General features: G+C 43.8%; 1 protein-coding gene across 2 annotated transcripts in view; it reads left to right on the forward strand.

The window, feature by feature from the left end:
* Nucleotides 1-13,500, forward strand: part of ptprub (protein tyrosine phosphatase receptor type Ub) — a gene marked incomplete at both ends in the record, with an annotated part of 146,356 nt that overhangs the window by 87,178 nt on the left and 45,678 nt on the right. For both annotated transcript variants that reach the window (XM_079228129.1, XM_079228130.1), the window contains 3 exons: nucleotides 1,826-1,941; nucleotides 4,952-5,126; nucleotides 9,108-9,401. In XM_079228129.1, the coding sequence (XP_079084255.1) occupies nucleotides 1,826-1,941; nucleotides 4,952-5,126; nucleotides 9,108-9,401 (585 nt within the window). The remainder of the gene's footprint in view (nucleotides 1-1,825; nucleotides 1,942-4,951; nucleotides 5,127-9,107; nucleotides 9,402-13,500) is intronic.

The following is a 13,500-nucleotide window of genomic DNA, read 5'->3' on the forward strand; positions in this document are numbered from 1 at the left end:
CATATATAACTAACACACGCTTGATGGAGATTCAGCGTGTTAATATATTTCCATATCCCCTACTGTTATCACAATAGTGTTTGGAGACGTATCCGTGATGTCATGTCACACAGTATACTACCAATGATTTAAATAAATGAGCACCGGCTGTGAGATTGGTCACACCGTGCCGTACGCGCGCCACCCAGTCAGTCACCCTGTTTCTACCCGAGACGGCAGATGGCATCTTCTGAATGCTCCCACTGTGGCCATTAAATGATTAAGACTCTCATCGAGACCTGAACATGCCTTATGATGTGGCACGCGGCCAGGCTGCATTAGTTGCCGGCTAACGAGTGAAAACCCGAAGCGAGTAAAAAAAATGTTTTTTAATGAAAAATCAATAAAAGCTCAACAAGTTCCTTTTTTTGTAAATTCTGGTGAAAGCATGGTTGACTTTTCGGTTTTCTTTATCCAAAGTCTTAGTCTTTGACTCTGCAGCCAGTGTTACGCTCCGATGAAATATTCATCATGCTAAAGAGTCCTGAGGATAACATCTGACACATTTAGCTGTACAACACAGCAGTTATTGCCAACTGTGGGGACACTTTTCCCCCCCATTCACACTCATTTCAGTGTTTGTTTATGTTTGGCTCTCAGGCATGAATTATGAATCAACCTTAGGAGGGAGAGTCACCCAAAGAAAACATGGCCACCTGTGGGGTGCAAGATCCAAGCACTCTCCCCCAGACTACTTATTGTAAACAAACCAACACATCTCTTGCTACATAACAACATAATGTTATGCAAAACCAAGCAGAAGATGTGTGAGACCCAAACATTTGCTTCACCGTTGCTCTGCCATCTTCTTCCTGTCAATCATCCGGAGCGACGTGTCGACTCGGCCTACCCTTCATTTCTCAGGGATTGCAGGCAGTGCTGCCGGCATTTACCCAGTGATTTGCCTCTGCAGGGATCTGGTTCTCGCAGCACTATTGTAAATCACGGAGTTGGGCGAGAGGGCGACTCCCACACACTGACTCATTGGCAGCTTCGCTCAGCATGCTGGGACATTATTAGTGGAGAGATGTGGAGGACTGATGCTTTACTCTGTGGCTTTTCTTCTGCAGATTCACTCCCACATTCTGCTCACATCGCCTCTGTTCTCATTTTGTTCGCAGTGTGTGACCCTCTCAACACATATTTACACATTTTCAGTGTGTTTCACATTTTATATGTTATTATGTTTCAATTTATTTCAATTTCCATGTCCACAAATGGTGCTGATGAGTCTGGAGGATGGAAAGCAATGCAACATATTCTATCCTCCACTGTCAACACGAATACATCAACACATACCCACAAAAAATACTTTTTGTTACTTTCCTGTTTCTTTTTTCACTTTACTTTTATTTGCTTTCCTTGTTTCAGTTTTTTCCCTGCAACTTAATTTGTAAATGCAACTGCGATGAGAAATACAAAAATAAAAACATAGTTAGTTAAAGGATACAGGAGTTTTATTGTTAAGTCATGAGCATTCATATTCATCAGTACTATCACAAATGAAGCATAATTAATCTAATACAAAATTAGAATAGAAAGTCGCTACTCAAGTTTAATGCTGCTTTAAACCTTCAACTGAAAGAAGCTGTTTTTGTTTTTGATGCGGCGAGTTTGTGGTATTTAATGAATTATGCGCCAACATTGGATGATGCCTGAAATTCCTGTTTTATGTATTTAAAAAGCCTTGAAAACATTTTGCTGTTCTGTAACTCATTGTGTACTGGCTGAATGGTAATGGAGTCTTTTGATCTCACTGTGTTCCTCTCTCCGCCCGTCTCTTTAGATAAGGCGCCGCACTTCTCCAGGCTCGGAGACGAGGAGGTCAACGCCGGGCAAAATGCTACGTTTCAGTGTGTTGCAGCTGGAAGAGCATCAGAGGCTGAGAAGCTCCTGCTGGAGGTCAGTGGTTCAATAGTGGACTTTATGGAAATGTGTGAGTGTTGTATTCTAGTACCTCCAAAAAACAGCAACAGTGCAAAAGAAAAATAGCAGGTTTAGACTGATCCTCTATATTTTAGAGGTACTTTACTTCAGGACATGTGAACGGCCCCTCACCTCTCCTGAAAAGCAGCAATACACCCCGACTGAAAGAGACACAAAACAACTCTTTTTCAGGTTGTTGGGTGTCTCTTTGCTGTAGTTTTGTGTGTTTTTGTGGTTGTTTTATAAGCACAAGTTTTGTATGCATCTTTTTGTGATCACTTTGTGTTTCTCTATGGTCATTTCGCCTCTCTTTCTGCTTGTTTTTTTGTGTCTTTGTGCTTGTTTTATAAGCACAAGTTGTGTGTGTAGTTCTATTGCGTCTCTCCGTGTTTCTTTGTGCCTGTTTTGCCTCTCTTGGTGGTAATTTTGCATCTCTTCGCGGTCGTTTTGTTTATGTTTGTGGTTGTTTTGTGTCTCTTTGTCGTCTTTTTGACTCTGTAGTGATCCGTTTGATCAAACTAACACTGCATTTTAAGTGGAGACTGAGAGTGTTACCCTAAATAACCATTGCAACAAGGTTTTCTCTGTTTTTGAATCATTAAGTGTCCCAAACGTGCTTGTGCTTAAATAAGGATTGCAGACAGTAGAGTTCTTGCTGTGAAGGCCACGAAGGCCTTGAAGCCTCCTTACTTCATTGCCTTTGAAAAGTTGCATTGCTTATGGGATCATAGCATTCGCTGCTTTCTTCACTGCCTCCCATTTTTATTCAAACCATGTGCTGTGTTTTAGATATCTGTCTTTTTCATCTTGAATGGCTCACTCTGTGAAGGTCAGACGGGCCACGCAGGCTTTCCTCTGCTGGGGAATAACTCTGTGGTCTTGAAATCCCCCTCTTTATGTTACTCTGATTAAAGGACCAGACGTCATAATGCTGGAGGGCTAAACAGTTTTTCATCTCATGCTGCGGATGCTCTGCAGCCACACAATCACTACGTTTTCCAACATCTCACCGGCCACTTCAGCTAGTGTTAATCATGGTCGACCTCAGCCACCTTACTGTATTGTTTGAAACGGGGATGTGTGATTTATGTAATTGAAGCATCCTCATGCCAAACCCCTCTGAACGCTCACTCAAACCAGCCATTTGGTCACAACACAAATGAAGACAAATACTTTGGCTAATTCGCTGGCATCACCATACAGGCGCCTGCTGTAATGAGATCTCCAGGCTCCTTCTCTTCCTCTCCTCGGCCTTCGACTGTCCTCTCCACTACACCTCCCGTCTGCTCTGTCTGCGTCTCGCATGTCTGTCTGACCCATTTTCTTCATATAGACTCGCACCACTGTTGTTTTGAGTTGTTGTGCCCTTTTGTGTTTATTGTGTCTGCCGTACCAGCTGCGGCGCAGTCTTTGGCGGCACACGGCTGCCAGATTAACTGATCGTTTTGTTGTCTCCTCGCCAATTAGCCACAGCCAGATTGTTTACGTAACATGAAGTGATCTCATGCTTATTTGATTCATCCTGATTTCCCCTCGCCTCCTCTACTGTAATCCACAAGCTCGGTGGTGAAAACACCGTAAAAAAAGAAAGAAAAGGGGAGGATGCAGGAGGGTATGATTGAGAGTGTTTTTATTTCTTCGCGGCCACACGATTAATTGCCTGCTTAAACCTCATCAGAGGCTGCGTGTTTATGTGTTTGTTTGCGGAGGCTCGACCCGAGGTTTGTGTCCAAATCAGAAGCACGACAGAGGGCCCGAGATGGCCGAGCAGAACCCAAAGGCTCCCTTGTTGATCCCAGCGTGCTCCCAGTCTTTGGATTCTGTTCAAAATGGCAGATCAAAAGGATACGTTTCAAGATGAATGTCCACTATTTCACACAAAGAGAATGGCCTGAAAGCAGGAGCAGAGAAATGTCCGATCCAATGTGTTTTAGTTGAGACTGTGTGGACTTGACAGATGCTAGTGGTTTTAATGGTGTGGAACAATGTGAGAAATGCCTCTCACGGTGCAACAGCAAGGTGCGTCATGCAACATTCATTTGAATCAGACCTTTTTCACCAAGCCCTATTTCCCTCTGTTTCCTACTCTCTGCCCCAACTCTCTTTTGTTTATGTTCTGTTTCTGCTTTTTTTTAATGCTTTTTTAATGCTTAAACCAGCAGTTGTTTCACAAACATTTCCACTGTCTCTTTTTTTCTACCAAAAAAAAAACAGTCTACATGCTGCTCCTCATCCGTTAGCCTATTTACTAAACTGATTAAACCTTAATGCATCAGAGCCCATCTGTCTCCCAATTCTAACTGCTGAGCAGTTAAATGTTTTGGTTCAATAACATTGCCCACCGAGGACGGCTACGGTTGTAGATGGGCTCCATTAAGGGACAACACTCGTGACATGCATTACCCTCATAATCACTATTATTTTAACTAGATTTCATTTGTTTTATTAAAGCAGGTCTGATCGTCATATTGCCTGATTAAATCACAGACATGGTCCTGCCATTCTAATTAAATTGCACACAATTGGACAATCCTCCTTTTTAATCACAGAGCTCGAATAAGAACTGACCCAGATAGCAATAATTTAAGCGTGTTTTGCTACATTATTGGCTACCTCTCTCGGGGGTTTACTGAGCAATAACTGAATACAAGGGCTATTTAATAGGTATTTAATGCGTGCGTGTGTGTGTGTGTATATATATGTGTGTGTGTGTGTGTGTGTGTGTGTGTGTGTGTGTAACAGGGGATCCAGGGTTTGGGAGCTTAACCCCTACTAGGGACGACAACAACAGCTCAGCTTTCTTTGCTTTTGCTACTTATTTTTCCAGCTGTGTGTGTATGTTTGTGTGTGTGTGTGTGTGTGTGTGTGTGTGTGTGTGTGTAGCTAAGGTACACGGTATGAAATGTCATGTACCTGTGTGTGTTAGAGAGAGGGACATGATGACCCAGTCTGTTTTCTCTGACCCTGGCCTTTTCCTGCTTTTCAGAGACACAACGGGGACGTTTTCACAACGGCATCCGTCAAGCACTTGAGTCACCGGCGCTTTGTGGTATCCTTCCAGCTAGACGGCGTCCAGCGAACGGATCAGGACCTTTACCGCTGTGTCACTCAGTCCCCCAGGGGCTCTGGGGTCTCAAACTTTGCTGAACTCGTTGTCAAAGGTAAACACTCTCTCTTTATTTGTCTCTTTATTGTTCTCTTTTTGCTTTTTTCTCTCATCCCAACCGTCAGTTTTCCTGACGTTTTGTACGATAACAGGATGTTCTGCTCTTCTCGGTCACAGTAGATTACTGCGTGTGATGCGGAGGAGAGTTTAAAAAAAGAAATTGATTACAGTAACCACTCGTCTGAAGACATTTCAAATCACCCGTAAGATATCTTTTGTGCATAACGGCTGAAATCACAGACACGTCACTGATTTCCATAAAAATTCACTAAGCCCAAATTGTACGGTGCTCGACACACGTAAAGGCTGTTTGGATGGCAAATGCCATCTCCCCCAACATGTGTTGTTTTCTGAGCTGGAGTTGTCAAATATGCTGCCACACTCTGTCAAAGAGCTGTTCACTTGACTTGGACTCCTGCAGCTCCTGTCATATCACGTACCGCAGATGGTGACCTCACTCCCATTACTCACTCCAACCCCACAGCCTGACACCACTTTGACAGCATCGTAATGACATGGCTGTGGGATGGCTTGATGGCATAACAAACTCTAGCCCTCAGCAAAGGAAGGTTGACAAAGGGAAATAAGGTTATGAAAGATTCCCAATCTTCTTGTCCTCTACTGTACGCTCCTCCTGATATTACAGCTGTATTAATGGCAATAGCAGGCTGTACGTTGTCGGGTCTGTTGATCAATGGGTTGGTCCCTTTATCACTTTGGTGCAGACTGAATAGCTCAATACCTGTCTCATGGATTGCCATCAAATTGTGGACAGACATTCGTGATCCCCAGATGATGTGTCTGAATGATTGGACGATCCCTTTACTTTCCCCCTACACCAATAGCAGGTTGACATGTGTGGTTATTTTTTAAATGTCTCTACAGCATTTGGAAGTATTGCCATGAAATCTGGTACGAACAGGATCCATTGTAATAACTTTTTCTCTCATGGCATTACCTGATCAGAATTTCTCTTCCTGCAATACTTTGTTTTATGACCTGAAACACTAAGGACATTCCCATCAGCCTCATCTGTAATTAATGTTAGGTCCTCCTTTAACCACAAGGCTGTGTCCTTACGTTGTGATATGACGAATGTAATAAAGTTTAAGTAATAATAATGTGGTGGAAAAATACCATTATTCCATGCCGTAACTCAGCAACCGAAGGGAAGATTGTGACCATATTGACCTATGATCAAATATTGACTTGGACGATCTATGCGGTCACCGCCTTAAAACCGTGGTGATTATATAGATCGTCTGTGCTGCCGGGTAGAAGATTTGCTGTCGACTGTCATGGCTACAACTTTGTGATCAACCTTTTAGGCCCAGCATGTGAACACGTTTGTTGTTCCTCTCAATGAACGTACACACTTTTAGACATCCAGCCGAGGAAGAACAACAAAGCTTAACAACATCAAATCATATTTCCCTATATCACAAATCCTCAAGGGGCTTCACATTCTGTACAGCAAACAACATCCTCCATCCGTCGACCCTTGACTCGGATGAGGAACAGCTCGCAAGCTTCAATCTTGTCATTCTCACTCTTTGCAACGAGCTGCCAATCTTCCACAGCTCGTTGTAGAGAGGGTGAGCAGGGTTATCTAAGACGCCTTTTGATTTTTGCCCTTGTGCTCCTCTACGCTATACTGCCTCCGCACTCGCCAGTTTCAACCTGTTCACCTAGCTGGCCTTCCTTCACAGCTTGTTGAGACTGCTGACCTCCAAGCCTCAATGCCAACGCCCCCCAGCACACTACTGTGAAGGCTACTATAGATTGATAGAAGATGTACAGCACCCTGTTTTTTATTGAGTTGGACTTCAAGGTACAACCCTCTTCACTTTCTCTCCCTGGATGACAACCATGGCTGGGGCCCCCCTGATCCTTGGGTAGTCCGAAACAAGCCCATTGGTTTTGCTGACATTGAGCTTTAGGTGATTGTCACTGCACCGTGTGACGTCGTTCTCCACCAGTCCTTTGACAACAATCGTCTCAGTGAAGACGGCGTGTTTTTCATTGGACGTCCATTTCACCAAACAAGTACACCTAATACCTTTTTATTAAATTCCTTCAACGTTTTCACGACATATATTATATCAGGAAGACATGGATGTAAACAACAACTTGACTGGTTGACAGAAGCATACAATGGCAAGGCAATCATTCTAGTTTTTAATCAGGACAAAGATGTTATTTATGGCAAAGCTCATTCTGCACCAGGAGTTGAGGCCGGTTGTAAGTCACGTTCAAATAACCTGCCTGTGACCCTGTAGTCTGTTCCACCTTAACGAGACTTTTATGAATTCCTCTCCCCAAACTGCCCCGTTAAGAAGAGCCTAATCATTCCCTTAATGAGTTGGAACCACTAATTTTAACTTTGTAGATTGAATGCAGGAATCATGATGAAACTCTCTTATTGCCCCATAGAGGACAGCTACGTGCCCACATAATGAATAAAACATTCTCATCTTTCTCCTTAAGGTACTGTATGACTGTGGCTTTTGTTTTGGCCCCATATCACAGTTTGATGCTGAGCACATTTGAAGATGTGTTTTCAGGGATTTACCCCCTCTTAAAGCACGAGTCTCACTGCAAAGAAGTCCTTAATTAACCAGAGAGCAATGTTTAGTTTGAGAATAGAGTGCTGCTGGAATGAGGCCTAAAACATGGAAATGAGTTAGCATTTTAGCACTTCCCGTTCCCTCCTCTGGAAGTCATTATTTGTGTGTTTAGATGCCTGAAATAAGGTTTGTGGTTAACACAATAGATTTGAACCTTTTGTGCTACGAAATGAAATCAGAAGTTAGTCGATATCCCTCTTGTGAATTTTGAAGCTTTTATGTGTTTTAAAAGGTGGTAGCTAACGTTCGACTAAATGACACTACAAAACACCATCATGTGCTGTGTTTGCCACAGAGCTTATTTCCTGCAATAATCCAAAATCCAATGGCTCTTTGTTGAGGGAACTGCTGGCCATCAAAACGATGTCATCCTTGCAGCACATACATTTGCATAGAGAGGGAAGCAATGAAAAGGACAACTAATAATATACTGAGAAAAAGAAAGTGTAAAATGTACGAAATAAAGCTGAGCTGTGAACCTTAAAAATAAATAAGTGAGTTATTTTAAAGTCAGTCCCAGTGGCTGCTTACCCTGAGTCCTACATTTGGCCTTTCATTATGAATGCAGTCATTGACAGCCCAGAGATGAGCCGCTGCAGGCTAAGTCAAGCCAAAGAGAAGCAGCTGGGAGTAGAGGTGAGGGGCTCGTAATGTTGAAAGCTCACAGAGAGGAGCGCCATAAAAGACAGAGGCGCCTCCGCCGGATGAAGGATTAGTCACAGCCACAGATCTAACTCTGATCTTTTCTCATGCTTTGTCCTCATTCCTTTTGCATTCCCTTCCCTCCCTCACACTGTTGCCCGTGTAATTGTTCAGTGGCTTGGATCTGCCAGTTAGTGACATTTGACCGGTGGGGCTCCGGAATTAATCCTTGGTTTGGCAATCTTTCCCGACAGTGATGCAGAGTCTCCTCTTTCATCATGGTTACCAGCTCTTGAGGACCGAACACTCAGTCAGAGAAAAAGATGTACACCACTTAATCCTTCAGCTACAAAGATCATACACATTCACTGCTCTGCATGCACAGCGGTTTTCTCTCTCACTGCTTTGCTAAAAATGTATGCGGGGCTTTGAATGCCTCGTTAATAGGTATGACTAATCTGCTATTTGGACGCAGTTTGACCTGCTCACATCCTGCAGTCTCTGGGGACTCATTTAAGATTCAGTGGGCTTTAAACATAGTGATCTGTTTGCATACAACTAATTAATACAGTTAATACCACAACTTTACCAAGACTTTACTCTAGACTGTGAGCAGTGCTATGGGCCCGCCAGCAACTGCCGTTAACAATATAAACGTGTGTTTGAACAGGAAAACGAAAAACACTGCTTTTCATTTCTTCCGACAGTGCCTCCATCCCCCATTGCGCCGCCCCAGCTGCTGCGCGGCGGCTCAACTTACCTAATCATCCAGCTCAACACCAACTCTATCCTGGGAGATGGCCCCATTATCAGGAAGGAGATTGAGTACCGCGCCAACCAGTCTCCGTGGTCAGAGGTGCACGGAGTCAACATGGTCACGTATAAGCTGTGGCATCTGGATCCAGACACAGAGTACCACATCAGTGTGCTTTTGACCCGGCCCGGAGAGGGAGGGACCGGCCCACCTGGACCGCCTCTCGTGAGCAGGACCAAGTGTGCAGGTGAGCTTGTAGCACACTGTGCAGCTGGACAGGGCGTGGCTGCATTAATGCAGTTCTGGTGGGGTTCTGGTGTCGGTGTGAAGAGTTTTTCGAGGTGAAAGTATTTTATTTCATGAGAAAAAAGACAAATCTGAAAGAAATATAGATGATTTAGTTTTCTTTCTCATCCCTCTAATCCTCTTGTGACCCCTCAGCATCGTGTCAGTACTATTGCTCCTGCAAACTGCTGCATTGTCAGCTGAAAATGCACCACTCAACTTTTATTATTGTAACAAATGTTTGTTTTTTTAAGCTGAATTATGCAGTATTGTTTACTTTAACACTTGCATGTCTTCTATGGCAGGAATTGTCAGTGAATCTGAAAGTATGTTGTCATGTTTGCAGAGAAAACAGGCTATTCACTCTATTCCCATTTGGGGTTTTGTGTTTGTCTTGCCAAATATGAGATTTTTATTTTGTATTGGGCAGAGACAATCCTCTGAAAGGACTCATTATGCAATGTGTTGTGCTTAGGGGAATTACAGTGTGCACTGTTAAGGTGCTGCGGTCGCCCAGAGCTCCGGATAAGGAAATTCAGAGTGTTGAACACCTGTCTGTTAGGTAGAAACCACAAGCAATGGGGCAGCAGGGTCTTCAATGCAACCTGTACCAGGACGCTGCTCTGTGATTTTCTAAATTGTACAGGTTTATAGATTTAATTTAGATTAAAAATAATACCGATAACTATTTCTTCTTTGCACTTAATTAATTAATTCCATGAAAAATCCACAGCTCAAAGTACCAATGCCCAACAGCAAAACCCTGAAACTTCAGAGAGTTATACATTATGGGGCTGTATCTGTCCCGATATTCTGCTAAAATTCAATCAGAGAGGAGCTGATAGACACGTTGTGACCCGGTCTCTGCATATACTTATCTCTTAAGAAAAAACACATTTGCTATCAATGGCGTTCTCTGAACTCTGGAGCTGAGGAGACTGAAAGGAAGACTTTTTTTTGCTGCCAGCACTGCAATATTGGTTTGACTGTTATTTAAAAGATAACAGCTGACGACAGTGACTAGCCTAAAGCTGGCTTCTTTGGTATCTACTGAAGAGGATAGACATTTTTGGCACGAACAATAAAAGGACAAGAAATAAATGGACAAGAATTTGGAGGTGGCGGTGGATGAGAGATATCAATTCCAGTTAACACAGATAAAGTAATTGGTTTTAAAATAAATTATGTAGTGAGTATGGTAATTCATTTGCAGGTTATATTATATATGAATACATTATTTTTTGTAAGGATTGTAAATTATAAGTTCCAAAAGCCCAACGTAATTTAAAATTTCTTGTTTTATGCGAACAGTCCAAAAAAAATTCAGCAATAAAACACATCTGACAACATGGAACCTGGTTGGTTTGCTCCTTTTGATTGAAAAATGACAGAAACAATGAAGCAAATATAACAATATATATCAACTAATTATAAAATAGACTAATTGTCTAAAAGCTCTATTATCCTAAACAAAAAACCCCGTAACTTTCCAGACGCAGATTTAAATACATTTGTTTTTAATTCCAATTTGTCACTCAGGTGAAGTTTTTTAAATTTTTAAATTGTGTATACCATTCTCTTATCTGTGCATCCCTATCATGTGTCAGTGTGCAGACAGAGAACACCCAGGGAGATGAGTCATACCAGCAAGCCACTCCCATGCTTACTTTAAAATACACACACACACACACATATACAGTATATATAGCACATATCGCATATATATATATATATATATGAGGTCTGTGTTGATGCAGATGCACACAGTCATTACCGCTGCCTGCATCTGCGATGTGTGCACAGCGCTCACAGGCACACAAAATGAAGAGCTTTGTGTTACCCAAAGGCAGTCTGTGGATTTGAGTCTTCCATGGTCATCACTCTTTTCAATGCCCAGCGGTCTCTTCCTGTCACACACCATCCCTCACATATCTCCCTACACTGCTTCAGTAGAGGCTCTCTGGCCCCCTCTCCAATGACATATTAAAGCTACTCTCCCCTCTCAACAGCCAAAGACACCCCCCATTCATCAGGGCGCCGTGAGTGAGCTCACAGCCCCCCCCCAACCCGAGAGACACAGAGAATTCACAATAAAAAAAAAGTCGATAGCGAGAGTAGTAAGAGTCGGAGGGAAGGCTGCGATTTGGGAGAGAGGTAGTTTTTCAAAGTGAGAGTGAAACAGTAAAAATGAAGAGAGTGAATGTGCGAGAGGTGAAGCGAGAGGAGATTCCCGGCGTACAGAAATTGCTTTTGCAGTTGCTGGTATCGGTGTTTTGAAAGTCACTAAACGCAGCCTTTAATGATGTATTTTCATTTCAACCACTGTGACAGTAGCTTGTTCAACCATGTGTGGGATAAGTAACGCTGCCGTGTTTGCTGAGTTGTTAAATGGGGCATTTAGATGCCGTTCTAGCTCAATGCAGAGGAAGTATAGGTGGAATTAATTTAGCTAATCGCTCTGTCTTGTAGTTTTTCCTTCAGTGTTCACACCTCTTACCTGGGCGTATGGATGTGTTATACACTTTACAGTAAGCTGCAACACTGTAAACCTCCTCCACCTGGTGTAGCTCGCCTGCTTGACCCTGCAGGAGACAACAGAGCCTCCAAACCATCTGGTGTCCGCTGACCCTGCTGACCCCACAGTCCACCACTGAATCCTAATTGTCCAACCTTGCTGTTGGCCTGATTAAAGTTTAAGGAGGAGAAAATAGACAGTGGGGGGGGGTGCTGCGTTGATTTTCAGGGAGGTGGTAATTATCCAGCGAACAGAAGTGAAATTTTGGAACCCTCGCTGTATTTAGGAGGGAAGTGTATTTCCTTCTCCAGGAGCTGTGCCTCGCCACCGTGACTAATCTCCCTCTTCCATGGCCATTGCTGAACATTTCCCTCCTTCCCCCCAAAAAATGCCGGCGAGCCGGCGTACACATACACACCCTCGCGGACTCGAGCTGTCCTCGCACGGCTGCTGTAAAACTAATGACCGTGAATGTGAACATGGTCTCTGCCTGGCTCTGATGGCCGTCCAGGTGTGCTTGATGAGCCATTGCTGTGATTATCAGCACGGTGCATTAGCACAGCTTGAAGCCCCTCAAGTAAATCACAGAGGAGAGGCGTGCATTTGTGCTGCAGGTGGTCCCCGGACTACGTTAATGGGCTTCCACCTGCTGCTGGGTCACTGAACCTTCTGGAAAGCCCCTTACCCATGATGCTCCTGGTCTGTTAGAGGGAGCCAACACTGGTGCCCGACTAAAATTAGACGCATAAGGAACACAAGTGCTTTGCCTTTCTTGGCATGTCGTCCATCATGTCTTCCATTCTGAGCCGCAATTCCCTGTATGTTTACATCTGGGGGTGCTTGGATTTATGTGTGCTTGTGTTTTTGCCCGCACATGGGCAAAGGCGTGCACGCCTGTATCAATTTGGTTTGCCCGCCTGACACAGTCAGTGCGGATACCCTCCACCGATGCACGCAGTCTACGGCAACTCTGCTCTCGTCACATCTCACAGTTTTAGGGGAGATGATACCAGAAACTGTCACATCTACTCTAACTTCCAATCTCCAAGGATCAACATGGCGCTCTGGGCTTTTGGCCATGTTGGGGTGGCTGCAGTTTTCGCGCCACAGGGTGCCAGAGAACGGGTGCCCGTGGCATACACACAAATAGGACTAGGCAAAGGGAAGGGGCTGGCACAAATGTCCACTTTGAATAAAGCCACAATGAGCACACTGTGGCCTATGTGGCGGCGCCTTCATCAACTCAGCAGTTAAATGCCTCTCTTTATTTAGCTCTCAGACTGTGCAGACTATCAATTGCACCATTAAGACAATCCTCGGTCACACTGAACAATGGAACATTAACGTTTCTTGCTGGCTGCAGTGTACTACTTTGCGATTACTGTGTCCACCCATTTATCTGCCGTCACATTAGTCTGGATGAGGTTCTGATCAATGCTCTCGTCATATTTCCGTCTAGTGTGAGATGCCAGTCAGCAAATTAAAAGCGAAGGCTGGTGACTGCAGAAACCTTCAGTATAGATTGGAAGTGTCATACAATTTCACT

Source organism: Taurulus bubalis (assembly GCF_910589615.1).
Source record: "Taurulus bubalis genome assembly, chromosome: 12".
Taxonomy (NCBI): domain Eukaryota; kingdom Metazoa; phylum Chordata; class Actinopteri; order Perciformes; family Cottidae; genus Taurulus; species Taurulus bubalis.